Source organism: Penicillium mononematosum (assembly GCF_028829835.1).
Source record: "Penicillium mononematosum strain IBT 11891 chromosome Unknown utg000005l:1.0-9366267.0:1.0-9372171.0, whole genome shotgun sequence".
In the NCBI taxonomy this organism is placed as follows: domain Eukaryota; kingdom Fungi; phylum Ascomycota; class Eurotiomycetes; order Eurotiales; family Aspergillaceae; genus Penicillium; species Penicillium mononematosum.
The window spans coordinates 983,860-1,001,223 of NW_026643275.1; the positions used below are offsets into that span (position 1 = coordinate 983,860).

General features: G+C 49.4%; 5 protein-coding genes across 5 annotated transcripts; 3 read left to right on the forward strand and 2 right to left on the reverse strand.

Moving 5' to 3' along the window:
* Nucleotides 1–72: 72 nt before the first annotated feature.
* Nucleotides 73–5,370, reverse strand: N7519_008505 (histidine kinase-like ATPase domain-containing protein; the record flags this gene model as incomplete). The annotated part of the gene is made up of 2 exons (XM_057295281.1): nucleotides 73–5,188; nucleotides 5,246–5,370. 2 exons carry the CDS (start codon nucleotides 5,368–5,370, stop codon nucleotides 73–75), a joined length of 5,241 nt encoding a protein of 1,746 aa, XP_057143163.1.
* Nucleotides 5,371–5,897: 527 nt separating this feature from the next.
* Nucleotides 5,898–10,433, forward strand: N7519_008506 (TRAPPII-specific subunit TRS120; the record flags this gene model as incomplete). Its single annotated transcript, XM_057295282.1, is given in 4 exon segments — nucleotides 5,898–6,063; nucleotides 6,134–7,104; nucleotides 7,175–8,142; nucleotides 8,156–10,433. 4 exon segments carry the CDS (start codon nucleotides 5,898–5,900, stop codon nucleotides 10,431–10,433), a joined length of 4,383 nt encoding a protein of 1,460 aa, XP_057143164.1.
* A 676-nt stretch (nucleotides 10,434–11,109) lies between these two features.
* Nucleotides 11,110–12,763, forward strand: N7519_008507 (CoA-acylating methylmalonate-semialdehyde dehydrogenase; the record flags this gene model as incomplete). The annotated part of the gene is made up of 3 exons (XM_057295283.1): nucleotides 11,110–11,599; nucleotides 11,623–12,284; nucleotides 12,356–12,763. The coding sequence occupies 3 exons, from the start codon at nucleotides 11,110–11,112 to the stop codon at nucleotides 12,761–12,763; spliced, it is 1,560 nt and encodes a 519-aa protein (XP_057143165.1).
* A 497-nt stretch (nucleotides 12,764–13,260) lies between these two features.
* On the forward strand, nucleotides 13,261–15,614 carry N7519_008508 (amidase; the record flags this gene model as incomplete). Its single annotated transcript, XM_057295284.1, has 11 exons — nucleotides 13,261–13,323; nucleotides 13,372–13,660; nucleotides 13,820–14,233; nucleotides 14,287–14,386; nucleotides 14,454–14,556; nucleotides 14,601–14,804; nucleotides 14,859–14,974; nucleotides 15,037–15,210; nucleotides 15,267–15,343; nucleotides 15,393–15,473; nucleotides 15,523–15,614. 11 exons carry the CDS (start codon nucleotides 13,261–13,263, stop codon nucleotides 15,612–15,614), a joined length of 1,713 nt encoding a protein of 570 aa, XP_057143166.1.
* A 1,011-nt stretch (nucleotides 15,615–16,625) lies between these two features.
* Nucleotides 16,626–16,961, reverse strand: N7519_008509 (putative secreted antimicrobial peptide; the record flags this gene model as incomplete). Its single annotated transcript, XM_057295285.1, has 1 exon — nucleotides 16,626–16,961. The coding sequence occupies one exon, from the start codon at nucleotides 16,959–16,961 to the stop codon at nucleotides 16,626–16,628; it is 336 nt and encodes a 111-aa protein (XP_057143167.1).
* Between the last annotated feature and the right edge of the window lie 403 nt (nucleotides 16,962–17,364).

A 17,364-nucleotide genomic window follows, 5' to 3' on the forward strand; every position in this document is an offset into this window, starting at 1 on the left:
AAATTGCTAACAAGGTTAATGCACTTTACATTCGAACAGAGAGACTAGAGGGTATTGAACAAGGCAGAAACATCAAGACTGTCCAGACTGAGAAGCTGGAGCTGGCACCTGCAGCGAAGCGAGCTTGGCAGCAACCTTGGGGAAATATTGTGCCACAAAGCCCTCTGTGTAGTAACTATGCGCAGAACTATGATCTCCGACCAAGTTGTGCGCCAGCTCGTGGCACAGAATCACCCACCAATACACGATAGCATCGGTGCGATCTGGGCTTGCGCTCTTGAGTAGCTCCTGCTCCTGCAGAGACTGGAAGTAAAAGTAGTTACAGAAAATACTGCCCGCGCGGTTGAATGCGATCGTCTTGCCGCCCGGGTCATAGAAGATCGTCAGGCTGTCGGCCCGCATCGAGAAGATCGTGCCACAGTCAAGGAGGACCGAAGCAAAGATGTTGAACCCTATGCGGTTTTTCGCGAGGAAGGCAGATCGCTCGGTGACTGTCTTCGTGAAGAGGACGTTCACGCCACTGTTCGGGAGCGTGGCGACGAATTCCAGGTCGTGGCTTGGGCGCTCGTCACAGTAGGACTTGCTTTCCTGAATTTGGTTTGTCTCTGGGCGACTGTACACGTCGGACGATCCGTGAGGCCGACATGCTTGGACGGCAGAAAGAAGCTCGGAATTCAACCGGTGCGGTGAATTGGCATTTACAGGTTGCTCTGGGCGCTTTTGCTGAGCCTGGGGGTCATTGGGAGAGTAAGGCGGTGGTGGAGGCGTGGAAGACTCGGGAAGCAGAGAACGAGATTGCTCTTCAGTGCTGGAGTTTGAACCAGACTTTCCACCATCTAAGCCAAACCGTTTCGACAGATTGGCAAACAAGCCTCGACTGGGTCGCTCCGGTATTGTCTCTGGAGGAACGGCATGTGCTTCTTCTGACAAGCTCTTGTTATTTTTCGGCGACTCTGGGAAAACACCAGGCATCGCATTCTGCGCCTGTGCTTCGGCCTTCTCTTCCTCGGCCCTCTGAGAGTCACGCTGGGCTTGACCTGCCGCCCAGGCAGCTTCTCTCTCCTGCAAGATACGCCTCTCCTCCTCGACTTGTTTTTGGCGTTTATCCTCTGCGATCCGAGCTTCTTGGGCTTTCTGTCTCAGAATACGTTCCACGTTGTAACCTCGAGCCCGGAGTTCTAAGAGATCGGTCTTCAACAGCATTTCCAATGTGAGGGTCGAGTGCAGCTTCGGTCGCTTCAAAATCAACTGCACCAAGGACTGACTGATCTCATACAGGTCGTATCGATCAGGGCAGATGCACAACCCCGCACCCGAGGTCAGCCTTGCGACAATCGCATTCTTTTTCTGCGTGTGCGACACCCGTCGTCCCTTCAGCGACCTCGTAAGACTAATCGAAGTCACGACCTGGACTTTGAAGGAATGCTCCAACCATCGGGCTCCATGCAGAACATAGTCTGCTGGCTGATCATGCAAGAAAAGCCGCGCACGTTCTAGGATCAACTTCTCCAGTTTATGTGCAGGGGTTTGATTAGAGGCGATGCTGCCAATTCGTGGTTGTTCCTCAACAAGCCCACTTAAGGATATAGCCCCAAGAGCAGCGTAAAAGTCCTCCAATGCCTCTTCTTGCGGGGCGGCGAGAATGTGTTCTTTGAAGAGGTTGAAACTTTGGAAATCGTCTACCACGACAATGTCCTTGGCAGAGGCGAGATTCCATTCTTTGATGCCCATATCGTCCTCCTCATCATGTAATTCCTTCATAGACGACTTTTCTTTGCCACCGTGATCTGATGCAGTGGGCGGGATGTCTCGACTGGCAAAAAGGAATTTTGCTCTCCGCATCTCAACGAAAAGATCCTTATCCTTCTTCAGCGTGGAGAGGTTCTCCGCGAGTGTCCTTAGAAGCATGAGGTATTTCTCGGGGCTTTGGAATGCAGCAGATATACGAGCGGGCTCTTTGACCAGCATGCGTGCAATCTCAATCTTAGTTGGTTCTCGTTTTGAGCCAACGGCCATGAGGAAGAGATTCGCCTCCTGTCCGAAATCAACAAAGTCAAATATGTCCTTATACTCCTCCCCATTCCCAAGATAGCACAGCCTAGGGGCTACAAGCCGGTGTTTGACTCCCTTCTCTGATTGATCGCGGATGGGGATTGGGATGATAGGAGCTTGGCCAATGCGGTCTATATCTTGCTGTCTTAGATCGGCTACCCGTCCTGCCAAGTATTTAAATATAATCCGCGCATCCCTCTGGGTAGTAGGGGGCTGCTTCGCGAGGACTTGCAGACAGTCCGTCATCGGAGGATGAGGCTTGACTCCTAGTCTGGAGGCATAGGGGTGGAGATTGTTTCTGAGAAGTCTGAAACCGAATAAGGCAGCACCTTCATCGGTAAAGCACTTCCTCGGAACGCTCAAGCTATCCGATCCTTCTATAGGAAGGAATGGCACTGTCACCGCACTGATCTCGAATGCAGCATACCCATTTGTGTAATACTCGCCGAGGAAATACGACAGAGCCTTGCTTGATCGGCTATCTTTCTCTGTGCTCCCGGCAGACATGAGCCGTACGAGTTCAGCGGCTGATGGGTAACTCTTGAGGCCCATCATCGTAAGAAATTTACCCTCATTGCTGCTGCTGGTATAAATGCCCGGCCATTCGATAATCGGTAAGCCGAGAGCTCTGAGTGCATCCTTCGGCTCATAAAGCTCGGAAATCTTGTAACGTGTGCCCTCGCTGCTGCTCCCACTTTCGGCGGTACAGATACTCGTCCCCTTTAGTCTTTGGATGTCGTTCGCAGGGATGTCCTCTCGTACAGAGGCGAGGTAGCGAATGAGATCGACGTGATTCCATTTCCTGGACGCAGGACCCTTTACATCACCAGACGTTGGGGTATTGATCAAACGATCAAAGATCACACCAAGCTCCACGGTTTTGCGAACCCCAAGTTGGACCAGGATCTTCTCCTTGACGCCATTCAGGCCATGAACCACAGGTAGATCGTCGAAGAGACGCACGGAAGCGAAATATGTCTGCGTAGGCTGCTTCATCCCGAGTTTTGTGGGGATTACAGTCTGGGGTTGAAGTGTTGCAACAACACCTTGCTTTGAAGCTTGACTCAGAGTTTCCCACTGCTTTGACAAAACAGGCAATACCTGGCCCGAAAAGGTGGCCGACTGCGTGATATCTTGATCTATTGAGAAAATATTGCGGTCTCCGCAATTTTTGACGATCCAGTTAAGCCAAGGAACGATTTGCAGCTCGACCCAGCCAAGTGCCTCCAGTTCATGCTTGTCCAAAGACTTGATGAACCTGAAAGGTATCACGCTAGGTGGTACGGGCAGGTCCGCTGGAATGCGCAGAGGGTTCAAATAACAAGTGATGTCCGCAAAGATGATCAAACGTGTGGGAACCCCTTCTTTGTCTTCGTCATTAGCCACTGCTACGCGTAGTAGACTTTGTACCGAAGACCTATCAAGCTGACCAGCGACCGTTTTACGGCCAAGCCATGAGATGAACTCAAGGACTTGGTTGGATCGCAAAGTATTAGACTCTAGCTCGCGCTTGATGTCTGATACCGTTATTTCCGTGACCAATCCGAAATCTGTCAGCCTTTTGACGAAATCTTTAGCGCCCTGTACAAAATCTTCAGGCAAAGCAGGGATTGAGTCCATGAAGCTCAGGTCTTTGGGTGCGATGCGCGTTTGGTGACTGGGTATGACACCGCAGGTAGAGAGGACCTCAATAGAGGCATTTCTGTTGCACATCCAGAACGCATCTTCGATCGTCTGTCCCAAAACAGAAGATGGGGTAGATTCACGGAATGCAAATTGATTTGCAGTATGGATAGCCTCTGGTAGTACATCCACAATGTCTTCTTTCCGAATCTTAGACGAGCGTGATGGTCCAACCTTGGATGTGAGTTTTGATTTTATGGTAGCCATCTCTGCGGACCACGCAATTCGACAAACAATACCAACTGCCCGTAGCATCTCGAGATTCCATTTGCTGATGTACCGAGTGTTTAAATCTATGCTCTCTCGCTCCACGGTGGGAATGACAGACGGAGCAGAGACATGAGCATTCAAGCCAGTCGTCTGCTGTGTAGGGAACCCAATGAAGACTTTTCCAGCTTTCGAGGGTAAGATCGACGAAAGAATTTCTGACTGCGATGAGGACGCTCCAGTCGCCATGTTGGCATCGTAAGAAGGAGTCAGAATTGCGAGGGTTGCTTTCTTAGGTGGAGGCTTCCGTGTGGCTCGTTCCAATTCTTTGCTCAGATCTCTACTAATAGATGGTTGGAGTGATGCTGTGTTGATATGCAGAAAGACCGAAGCTGAGAGCATGGTATTCATGTTGCCTGAGTCTTCCTGGCGTTCAGGGTCCGGTTTCTGAGCATTGGGCTGTTTCTCGGTTGCACCCTGCGTGAACTTCGAGAAGAAACTCCTTAGCGAACTGGTTGTGTCTCGGAGATTATCAAGGCGGAACAAGCTTGCATTGGGATTCCATTCCACAATTCGCATCCATGAAGCATCAACCTGCGCAATTTCTCGAGTGACATTGACAATTTTCATCAAACCTTCTGCAGTTTTAGTGTCAATGTCTCTCGGAATCGGGACATCGACACTTGGAGCCGTCTTTTTTGATAGCCGTAGAAGGTTCCAATCATCTAACCAAAGTTCAATCTCATGCAATGAGACAAATGTTAAACTGCTCGACAAAAATTGACATAGCTGCAGCAACGATGGGACCGGGGAGGAATCATTGCGGTAGTCTAAGACAAAAGTGGTGTCTTGACTTGCGGCTTCGCCGAGGTCCAGTCGGCGGGTAAACAAGGCATTCCCTTTCCAGTAGAAGGCCATCGCTTGGTTACCAGAAGACACGAACGGCTCCTCGCAATCATCGAAAACACTATAAAAGCCTACTCCAAACGCGCCGATCTTTGTTTCATCTGGGTTTCCGTCTGCAATCCGCTTCAATCTTGCCCAATCCTTTTCACTGAACGGAGCGCCATTGTTCGAAATTAGAACACGCCGAAGAGTGTGGTTGGCGATGGTATGCTTCAAATGTGCGGTGGGATCATTCGATGAAGGTGACGGTACTGTGGTAGATGGAAGGGTCTCAAACTTGATCGTTACCTTCGTTGCAGAGGCATCAGCGGCATTTTGAATCATTTCTCGGAGGACCGTCCTGTTCACAAGTAGGTTAATATTTAGATCTCAAGACTAAAAAACACACAGCTCTTACCATTTCCCGGAATATCGAGCAAGAACTTTCGAAATCAATCCTCTTGTATCGACCGTCACAGCTTCCTCATCGGCCCCAGACCTCATGGTCCGGGCCTTCAACGCGTTGAAATCCACATTAGCCATCTTGCCGCGTATGTATTCTTTTATCTGATTATGCACAAGCCGTTTATCTTAAGCAGACAGGGCAGTTCATATACACCCCTGTATGAAAGCAGATGAGTTTTGACAACAAGATCGGATCGAGGCTGTCTAGGCTGCCGTGGAGATTGTGAACTCGGGGGACTGTTCAACCAGATCGAAGCGCTCGGTCGGGGTCGAGGAAAAAAGAAGGTGTAGAACGCTGAACAGAGTATAAATTCCAGCAAAGACAAAGAAAATACGCAACAAAGTAAGAATATCTGGTGGGATGAGGGCAGATAGTTGGAGACCGCGGAGTTTACGTCGGGCTTATCTTTCTTATCAGTTGTAGAATTGCCACCGCTCTCCGCCTTTGTCCCGAGTATCATCTCCGTGTGTACACATTCATAGGAGACCCCGGACCCGCTTCTCCTCCAGTCTGCCGCAATCTCCCCTATTGCATGACGCGGAAGCTTGCCTAGGTAATTGTGTGGATGTGGGCTTAATATAATCAATCACTCTCAACTGACAGGATGGGTGTTGACCCTCTGTCCCCAATTGCGCCTGTGCGCTTCAGGGCGCTCCTCCTTCCCATCGGCAAGATCAAGCGCTCGCGCTTTTTGAGCTTCGCTGCCCGACTACAAGCTGAAAATGTAGTTCGACTAGGGGATATTAGTCCCGATGCGCGGCCAAACAGAAGTATGCCCTGCTCATGATCGCGAGAAGTCTGAATATTGCTAGCGTGTATACTAACCTACTCTTGTCATAGACATGTTCTCACCGCTAGCATTTCCTACCGGACTGATTCTTTATGACCTTTCCTTCTCGGTCCCTCCGACTTCGCATCTCGAACTATTTCCTTTTGAACTATACAGAGAGCCATTGGTGATCATTGCGATCGCAGATGGGTCTGAATTGCCCGAGAGCACCGGCGACGTGGAGAAGCACCCCACTCCGGAGGGACTAGATCAATTATTGGAAGAGCTCGATGGGGTGAAGGAGAGAAACCCGCGGGCTTTGGTAAACCAACTCTTGGTCTTTGATCACCATGGCTTGGATAAGGTCGCAAATGGACCGGATAATGTCCTTTGGGTTCCTCCGCCCCAGGCCTCCAAGGCCACGACAATGAAGACAGTTCTATGCGACATTACGTCTGTTCTGCTCTCCGAATTGGATGAGTTTGCAAAGACCATTCAAAGCATACCGTCGATCGAATCACCTAAAGCATCTTCATGGGGCCCGCACCGGAACCCAGAACATCGGCCACGGCCCGTCGACCGACTTTTGAATCGCATGACTCTGCCCGCACAGTTACCATCGAGCCCACATGGCACACAGGATGGTACTCCATTGAGCTCCAACGCTAGCTCCCCAGCTCCTAGCGATCACGAGACCCCTACAACCTTTGATGAAATCACTCGGGCAATTCACCTATCCAGTCGTACAAACTCGGGCAGCAGAGCACCTTCAGTAGCATCCCCAAAGGAGCATAGCCGCGACCGGATGTCTGTCAGTGGCATGAGTGCTACTGACAGGACTAAGAACCGGATCAAGGGTCGTGCCGGGGTGATCATTGGAACTCTTTTCCTGCAGGCGGGAAGGTGGCCCGATGCCCTCAAGGAACTGACTGAAGCGGTGAATAATGCCCGAGCGAGCAGCGACTACATTTGGCATGCTAAAGCGCTCGAAACAATTCTTCTTTGCCTGCTGATGTTTGGGTGGGCAGGCATGGATTTCCAGGTATGTGAATGGCTAACAACGCCGTCAAATACCCTGGGTATGTGTGCCAGATTGCTTACTTTCTTACCAGATTCCATCAGTCCTATACCCTGTTGCGGACAAATCTTCCAAGCCTTCCCGCGACTCAGTAACCCCTAGTAGCGCTGGGAATAGGATTATCTCTTTGCACAACCTAGCCAATCTCCTGCCAGATCTCTCGAACAACATCTTAAATCTTTATACCCGCGCCGCCAACATCACAGATGAACCTCTCCCACAGTTAGTGTTCTCGGAGACGGTCATTCGATTAGCGCGGCTGATGGTGTCAGCTCGCGTTCGCGACGGAGCCTTGGATGACAATGCTTTGAAGCACGTCGTGATGAATGAACCCTTGGTTCCATTGCTCCAGCTAGAGCTTCCTCGGGGAACTGTTTTGCTCCGGAAGTCCGAGATTGCTAACTTCTTATACCGGGCTTTGCCGCTCGCCCCTGGCGCCGACTTACCTGCGACTGACGCTGTTCCCATCATTGTTGGCGTTGTTGCTGTCCTTAATATCCTTGACCTGCCTAGAAAGAAAGCATTTATTCTGCGTGAACTTCTTTCGGTAATGGTACCAAGTCTAGTGCAAGCACGCAAAATTGGTGCTGCGGAGGTGGGCATTCATCCTGCCGCCGGGTTGGCCTCTCTCAGCGACACCGCATTTGATGTCAATGCCTTAGATACAGGCCCCGGGAATATGGAGTCAAGTGTGCGTCTCCTCCTTGCGACAATCGGGGAAATCTACGGTGTTCAACCTTCATCTTTCTACGAATGGGAGAAGAGACAAAGCCAATTATCTAGTGTGGGCGGGCTTCAAGAAAGCACTGAATATGATTCGGTTGTTAGTATTGCCGAGCGGGCATTTCGACATATAGTTCTTGATCGTTACGGTGATCTGAACTTGAAAATTGATGTCTTGAAAGCATGCATCAACTGCTGCGAAGCCCTTCCAGATTTCAATGGAGTTCTCCGTTTCACAGTTGAGCTTTTGCAGACTATTCGGGGGGGATATGATGCTGGGTGAAGCATACAGATCACCACCGTATCTCCCACAAGATGAACAAGTTCGTCTCTTAAACAACATTAAGCGCACCGTGAGCGCAAGCAGCAGACTAGGTGTTTCAGATATGGTCGCAGAGTATTGGGATGACTTCCTAGTTCGTGATGTCCAGTTATTGTCACTGCCAGATCCTAAAAGACCTGTTCGACGGTCCAAAACGGAACTGGATGCAGTCACCACAAGCTCGGACAAGGCGAAAAAGGATCCGTTCCTGTACAATCCCTTCGCCAAACCTACTAGCAAGGCGTTGGAAATGCTCACTGTCGCTGATGAACCTGCGCCATTCCAGGTGACTTTGCAAAACCCATACGAATTTGAGATCGAGATTGAACATTTGCGCTTAGAGAGCAGCGGTGTGCCGTTTGATGCAGTGGCAGAGAATTTTGTCATCGCTCCCCTCTCTGTGCAAGATATCACTGTTCTTGGCGTCGCCCACGGGGAAGGCAGCCTTCAGATTACGGGATGTGTCGTGAAAGTGCGATACTGTCGAACGCGAAGATTCCCCATCTTCAAGACATTCTGGAAACCTGAGCCTGAGGTCAAGTTTAAGCGAACAGGTCTGGGGGCAAAGAAGCCTCTTACGGAGCGCCCGGTTTCCTGGAGCTCAACGACCTCAAAGGATGGGAAGGTTGACGTCAAGAAAGGTCCCGAAACATCAACATGTGAAGTCAAGGTCATTGCCAAACAGCCGTCACTTGTAATCGAGTCCATGTCTCTATCGCAGTCGGCGATGATGGTCCTGGAAGGTGAAGTCAAAACCTTCACCATTACACTTCAGAATGCCTCTTCGTGCCCCGTGGACTTTGTCCTGTTCACCTTCCAGGATTCAACCACCAGACAGCTACAGTCTGCACTGAGTAACAAGGACTTGTTGCCAGTCGAGATCTACGAGCTGGAGCTCAAATTAGCAGCTAAGCCCGCTTTGCGATGGCGTCGGCAGGGCCAGGACCCCAGTGACTGTTCGATTGCAGCAGGCCAGAAGGCAACTTTTACCGTCGACGTTCTTGGAAAGCCTGGTTTACAGGAGACAACAGTCCAGATCGACTACTCCTGCGTTGGGGCAGCCCCGGGTGAATTGCCTGATATATTCTATACCCGACAACTGTTTGTGCCGTTGACAGTCACGGTCAATGCGAGCGTTGAGGTTGCCCGCTGTGACATTCTTCCGTTCAGCGGCGATTTCGCCTGGAAGAACCATATTGAACCACCCGTCGACTCTACACAGAAGCCAGATGCGTTGCTCTCCGCCACTGACAACGACCCTTTCTCGGAAGTCCTCGGGCGTCTCGGCAACGGGGCTTACGGGCCTGATCACTGTGTTGTACTGCTTGACCTGCGCAATGCCTGGCCGAGTCCTTTGTCGGTGTGGCTGCGCGTAAGTGAACAAACAATGGCTACTCTTCCGAATACGGCGACCAACGATAATCCCGAGGGCCAGTACTCTGTCGACGGAGACCTCCAACCCGGGCAGGTCTGTCGGTTTGTTCTGGTTTTGCCTCGCGTCTATCTAGACAACCCACATGCCTCTATACCCGTCGTCAACACCGGCACTCGGAGACAATTCGTCGTCAGCGCCAACAAACTCTCTTTCGAAGCCGAGGCGGCCTCTCGCGAAGCCTTCTGGTTCCGGGAAGAGCTCCTCAAGAGAGTTCTGGGGGGCTGGAAGGAACCTGCCACAGGCCGTGAGGGATCCATTGACCTTCGAAACATCCGACTGAACAACCGTATGGTCGAAGCTATGCGCCTCGAAGATGTGGAAATGAAATTCTCTCTGACCTCGCCATCATCTTCACCCTCCGATGCAGTGGAACAAACGGGTCGCTCACGCTTCCGCGTCAAGACAGACGACCTCCTCACCCTAAATGTCACCGTCCACAACCGCTCCTCGCGCCCCATCCACCCCCTTCTCCGTCTCCAACCCAGCCTCCGCCACCAACCAAACAACATCGCCCTAGATCTAACCCGTCGCCTCGTGTGGACCGGCATGCTGCAGCAAGCACTCCCTATCCTGGCAAGTGGAGAGTCCACCAGTGCCTCCATCGGTGTCACGGTCCTCTGCCGTGGCGAATATGAGCTCGGTGCAAGCGTCGAGGAAGCTCGTCTCCTGCGTCCGTCTCTCGATGATGGTGATTCCGCTCCTCGCCGCTACAACGATGATGGTATCATGGATACCTTTGGCGCGGATGTTGTGCGGCGCCGACGCATTTGGCATGCAAAGGAGTTGTGTATTATCCATGCGACCGATTCATGAACTTCATGTTTGACTTTTCTGGTCTGGTCTCGTGTCATTTGAACGAGCATAGACATCATATAGATCCTGTCTATCTTCTTTTTCTTTTCTTCTTTTAACTTGATTCGATGATGACCATGTAGCATACCCCCCCAGCGGCCTTCTGTGCAAAGCTCTGTCTAGACGATTCAGGTGGCCAATTTTCCACTGAGTTGAATTGCAAATATATTCGAATTCTATGATATTGATGAGGTCCTGATTGGGCCAATGCATTTGTCGACAGACATTTACTCTACTTTCTATTGGTTGGGGAATACTCCACTATCCCTAAGGTTGAATGCCGTATGATCGATGACTCGTTGGAAAGGTAAACAGCATCTATGATCTATACGTACATATGGTATGTAGGTATGTACGGAAGTGAACAGAATACATCTTGATCTGGTATGTTTCTCCAGGGCTATATATAATTGGTACATCTCACACCTGGGGACTTATATGCGGGAATCATCTGCCAAGTACATTCTATATACCTCTAGTAAACAGATAAAGACTACACCAACAGTCCTATTTAATATCATCGAGGTATCGGGATATAGTATGTTCAACTGTTATATGTATAACTGCGGGGTTAAAGGTAACATCATGATCTCGGACTTTTCCCCGCACTTCCCTCATTTAAATAGATAGCCCTCCCATGTCGTTGGAAATCACTTACTCTCCCTACTCAATCATGTCTCAAACTCACCTCCTTACTTTAGACTACAAAGGCGACCACAAGCCTGGCACCATCCATGATACCCAAAACTTCATCGACAATGAACTCGTTGACTCCAGAACAACAAGCTGGATCGAGGTCCATGACCCCGCAACAAATGATGTAGTCTCTCGAGTCCCGGAAACAACTCTCGACGAGTGCAAAGCAGCAGTGATCTCAGCCCAAAACGCATTTCCCGGCTGGCGAGACACCAGCATTATGAAACGACAGGAAATGATCTTCAAGTTGACCAACTTGGTCCGCGAAAACATGGATTCCCTAGCAATTTCCATCGTCACAGAACAAGGCAAGACCTTCGCCGACGCAAAGGGCGATGTTCTCCGCGGATTGCAGGTCTGCGAAACCGCCTGCGGAATCACCACCCAGCTCCCCGGCGAGGTCCTAGAGGTAGCCAAGGATATGGAGACCCGTTCCTACCGTCTCCCCTCGGAGTCGTCGCAGCCATCTGCCCATTTAACTTCCCCGCCATGATCCCTCTTTGGAGTCTACCTATTGCCATTGTGACTGGCAACTGCCTGATTCTAAAGCCGACGGAGCGTGCGCCGGGTGCTTCTATGATCATCGCTGAACTATGTAAGAAAGCGGGCTTTCCACCGGGTGTTGTGAACGTCATCCATGGTTCGAAACCAGCTGTTGAGTTTATTTTGGACGCACCGGAGATCAAGGCTATCTCCTTTGTTGGGTCGAACAAAGTTGGAGAGTATATTTACAATCGTGGTACTGCGAACGGGAAGCGTGTGCAGGCGAATCTGGGAGCTAAAAACCATGCGGCCCTTCTGCCGGATAGTAATAAGAAGCATGCTTTAAATGCCATCGCCGGTGCTGCATTTGGAGCGGCCGGTCAGCGTTGCATGGCGCTGAGCGTCTTGGTTACGGTTGGTAAGGCGCGCGAATGGCTCCCTGAATTGATTGAGAATGCCAAGGGATACAAGGCTGGAAGTGGGTTTAACGCGCGATCTGATCTGGGTCCGTTAATCACACCCCAGAGCCGAGATCGCTGTGTAGACCTCATCTCTAGTGCGGAGAAGGAGGGTGCTACTATCGCCTTAGACGGCCGGGGCTATAAACCTGAGGGTTTCCCTAATGGAAATTGGGTATGGGAGTCCCAAATCTTTCGTGTTGACTTCAAAATATGAACCGTCTTGCTAACACGTCAATCTAACAGGTCGGTCCGACTATTATCACCGGGGTAAAACCCGAAATGAGATGTTACCGAGAGGAGATCTTCGGTCCTGTGTTGCTTTGCATTGAAGCCGATACAATCAACAGTGCGATCGACCTTATCAACAGCAACGAATGGGGCAACGGCGCAGTGATCTTCACTCAGTCCGGATCTAGCGCAACACACTTCCAGAAGCGTGTTGAGTCTGGACAGGTTGGAATTAATGTCCCCATCCCCGTTCCCCTTCCTATGTTCTCCTTCACTGGTAACAAGCGAAGTGTCGCTGGAACGGGACTGCTCAACTTCTACGGGAAAGACGGTCTCCGATTCTATACACAGTGGAAGACTGTCACGTCGCTTTGGAGAACTGAAGATGCTACTGAGCTTGAGAAGCCAACCTCGATGACTTGATTCTTGGTCGACGACTTGTATACGGCAGAAATGGAAAACATATCTTGGGATTAGTTTGGCATCCTTGATAGGCGCAGACATGGCGGACATTTTCAGCTTTGGAGATAATTGCGTGTGGCTAAGATACATAGGATACGTAGTAGGTGCATCCATGAATAGTTCATTGATATTAACAAGAATAGTCGGCTACGTATACCTCCGTCCTTTAGACGATATCTCTCTACCATTTAGCCTCATACCTAGGTACTCCACCAACGTCCGAACCGATGGGTCCACTGCGGGCCGCAACTGTACTAGCGCACCTTCTCCACTCAAGCGGGGCATGTCTTTTCTTTGTTGTCCACGGGTGAACCTTTCCCATACAAAATACTCGAGTCCCAATCTCACTACTGGCTCCAGCTGGACCACTACAGCTAGAAAGCGTCTTCTTCCATTTTCAGATCGGCCGAACACAAACCAATATCCAAATTCCTATACTGCAAAGACAAACTCGCAGCATGGAACAGAAACGTTGTATTACTGTGGGCGAGGTCCAGTACCTTTTGATCCCACATCCTGATGTCAAATCTGGCACTACATGCTCCAAGGGCCTACGCTGACTTCTTCAGAATTTTCTGGGCTCTAAAAATACGGACGACACGGCTCTGGCCCTCGTTTACCGATCCACGCCAGGACAAGTAATCTCACAGTCCTCCCTCCGCAATTTTCGCACCACAATCCTAGACCAAGATGATGTCTTTCAGTCAGAATTCCTCACGAATGTTATTTTCTACGGAAGCAAGCGGGAGGACCTTCACATTGACCCCAGTACCTTCCAAGAGCTGCTTGACTGGGAAACAGAGAAGCACATATTCATCGAAAATGCTTCAGCAGCTACAGTTTGCATCTGGACCATACGTCCTCGCAAGTGAAAAGACTTGGCAGCCATGGAGAATCTATACCGACTTCAACGCAACGTTCATGGGCACATTCAAGCCTTCAGAGGACTTTTCAGGAAGATATGTATTCTCTATCACGATACAACAGTACCTAGGCTGACCATTTGCTTTACTCTAGTCAAGCTCGATCGATCCGAGGCCGGCATTGATGGACGAGCCATCGTACCTTCCCGTTGCTACTTTAAACCATCCAAATCGCGCCCGCTGGATGGTGCCAGAATCAGCGTGAAAGACAATATAGATATTGCCGGGCACAAAACAACACTATGTAACCGAGCGTGGGAAAGACTTTACCCAGCAAAAACCAAGCATGCGGCCTGTGTCCAGGTCCTCATAGACGCTGGAGCTATCATCGTGGGCAAAACAAAGTTGCAGGCCATGTTTATGCGCGAAGAGCCCAAGGAAGCCGTTGAGTTCACATCCCCTTTTAATCCGCGTGGTGATGGATATCAGGTTCCTTCTGGCAGTAGCAATGGGAGTGCTGCGGGGATAGGCTCCTACCCGTGGCTCGACTTTTCGCTCGGATCTGACAGTTCGTATCCTGCAAGCATGAAGAATAAGAATTTTCTATTAACTTGACACTAGCAAACGGAAGCGGTCGCAAGCCCGCGCAGTACAATGGGTGTTTTTCGATTCGCCCGTCAACAGGTATCATGGATACTGATGGGGTTAGCGGTCAATTCCCGTGAGTCTTGTATTCCTTTAAGGTTATGTAGGCTGGAAACGCTAATATCTCACGTGGCTTGGTTCAGACAATTTGATATGCCTGTATTTTTTGGAAGGGATCTTTCCAGGTTCTCCGAGTTTATTGCGGTGTGGTACGGAAGTTCAACACTACTTCGCACCCCATCCGAGGTAAATACACCTCCTATATTGATACTATACTCGTACTCACTCAGGTGCAGTTACCTGTCAGAATCCTATACCATCGGGATTATCTTCCGACTAAAAACGAAGCACAATCTCGTCTAATCGACACGTTTGTAAACGGTCTTGAAACCGCATTCGGGGTTACAAGGCAAGAAGTTTCCCTCGCCGAGCTTTGGAAACATGATTGTCCCGACGGTCCGGATCATGACGATATTGCGGGGTATCTCGAGCTTGTATGTCTCTACCTTCCTCATAATATTCTTAAATACCTGCTAACATACTCACAGGCTGGAGGCTACCCATATTACCGGGATTCATACCACTACTTGCAAGATTTCAGAAACGAATACAAGAAAGAGTATGGCAAGCCACCATTCGTTCATAGAGCTATGTATTGGCAGTGGTGGGTTAAATTCACTTTCTCTCGAAGATTATATAGCGAAATCGCTAACATTTTTGAGCTAGGGGCATCTCCAAAAACATCTCCATCGAGGAACGCGACACGTACTGGCGACGCTCCGAGATATACCGACACTGGCTTCTCGAGAAGATCTTCCAGGCCAACTCGAAAGAATCAATCTCGATTATGGTCTTCCCAATTGAAGGAGGAGAACCAAACTATCGCGATGGAGATATACCGTTAGTTACCTATCCTAACATCTATTGAATAAATCTATTTACCAGAACTTTTGCAGCCCATTCTCTATCCTTACTGGGTATGCATCATTGAAAATGTCACCGATGATGCGGGGACCAGAGCTCACGACTATAGGTAGGCAATCACAAAGATATTCTTGATGTAGTACTCATCGGTTATCTAGTTGGTCATATTCCATACAATTCTGTCGTGACGGAGACAAAAGAGCCATTGCCAATTGCGGCATCGGTGCTTGGACCACCCGGTATGTTGTTCTCTATCTTTAGACCTACATGAGTTGGCATTGGCTATAGGGTCCGACCTTATTCTTGCTGCTATAGTTGAAAGGGGTTTGAAAGCTGCAGGTCTTCCTACAAAGCTGAAGACTGGACGCTTCATTTACTAGAACTGTCACTGCCCTTGTTTCTCTCTGTCCGGTGTGGAGTTTCTCGTCGACTCCCCTTGTTGTATCTTCGCGCCTCAGGCAATTATTTTCGTACTGTAGTTGATTTAGTTGGTATTTTGCTGGCGCGGTATCTGAGTAATGGACGCATGAGCGCATACTACTTTATAGATCATTACATGACATAAATAAATTAGGGATACCTAGGTACCTAGGTATGCCAGGGCCAAATTATATATATCCGAGATCAAGAATCGGAGAATAAACTGGAATTTACATACCCACACAAACAATGACATATGATTACTAGGCTGATCTCAAAAGTGATACTAGTAGATAAGGAAGCTACATAATCCGCGATACGAAGTGGCAGAATATTCTAAATACAACTCGGTACTCTGTATACGCTAGCAAATTTGGTGTTTGATTTTTCGTCCACCAGCTAAAAGTATCATCAAAACTGTCCTCCTTCAACAGCCCGGCCGGGCTAGCTCAATCGGTAGAGCGTAAGACTCTTAATCTTAAGGCTGCGGGTTCGACCCCCGCGTTCGGCTATTCCTAAAAACAAAACTTGAGATTTCTTTTTTTGCCATTTTTTATATGGTAATTGAAGTTTTCGAGGTCCACTTAGGGCTGTGCGGGTGGAACCTGGAGACTTGGCGTTTGTATTACCTAAGCGAGAATTAACCTCCAGGGCTCCCGAGATGAGGCTGGGTAGAAGCAGAATGCCTATCCCATGATTCTGACGTGACAAAAGAATTTCTCGATAACTGCCAGGCCGGGGAGCCTCAATGGCTAGGAACTACCCGATGATATTGAATTCAAATCTCAAAAGCAGAGAGCGAACATGTCCTTGATATGCCTTATCCCCGAACTACCATACATTGACCGACCAAGTTCCGAAATACTCCATCTAGGAACTAGCAATGGACAGAAACAGGCAAACGAGTACAAATTTTCTCATAAAAGACATTTCTCAAAGCCCTGAGCAACCTTGGAAGTAAGCTCCGATATTCAGCAAGTGCCACCATGGATCTTCACACAGCCAAATCGCTCCCAGCCCGTAGGAAGTTTCACGCACGTCTGATCGGAGTTCTTGGAGATACGGGGGCCCACGCAGTTTCCGTTTTTATCGGGTTTTTGCTGATAGAACGAGGCTGTTGCTTTTTGGAAGTTGAGTGAGAGACTTTGGACTTTGTAGTTTTGTGATAGCCCCGTGCTTCCACAGGCGCTCACCGAGCCAATGTAGTTCGCACTCTTGCAAGAGGTGCCTTTGTAGGCCTTGACCACTGTGGCATCTGTAGAGACAAGGAGAGAGGCCAGGAGGGTGGTGATCATAAGGAGCTTCATGGTGGAATTGGGTTTCAAGTTATTCTGTTTGTGAAAGTGAGGGTTTGTTGAGAAATGAGTCGAGCTGGGGCAGATCGCTGCTTTATATGTTTGGAGATGCTATAAGCCGACGCGCTTTTTACTCCTTGGACGTCCGTCACGAGGGATCGAAGAAGTTGTATCCAATGGAAAATCAAGTAGGAGGCCTATCTGAGTGCCATATGAACTGCAGCTCGTATTAATGTGTGCCAAGTAGGCTAAGAAGTGAATACGAAAAATGGACTCTATTACCCCGGTCATAGTTGATGCGATGTAACCTCTGTCGGTGTTGAGTCCGGAATGGGGTCAGACTTTAGGACCACAACAATTTTTTTCAATATGATCAGTTATGTAAGTTTAGATCTGGCGGAGATGGAATTCTAGA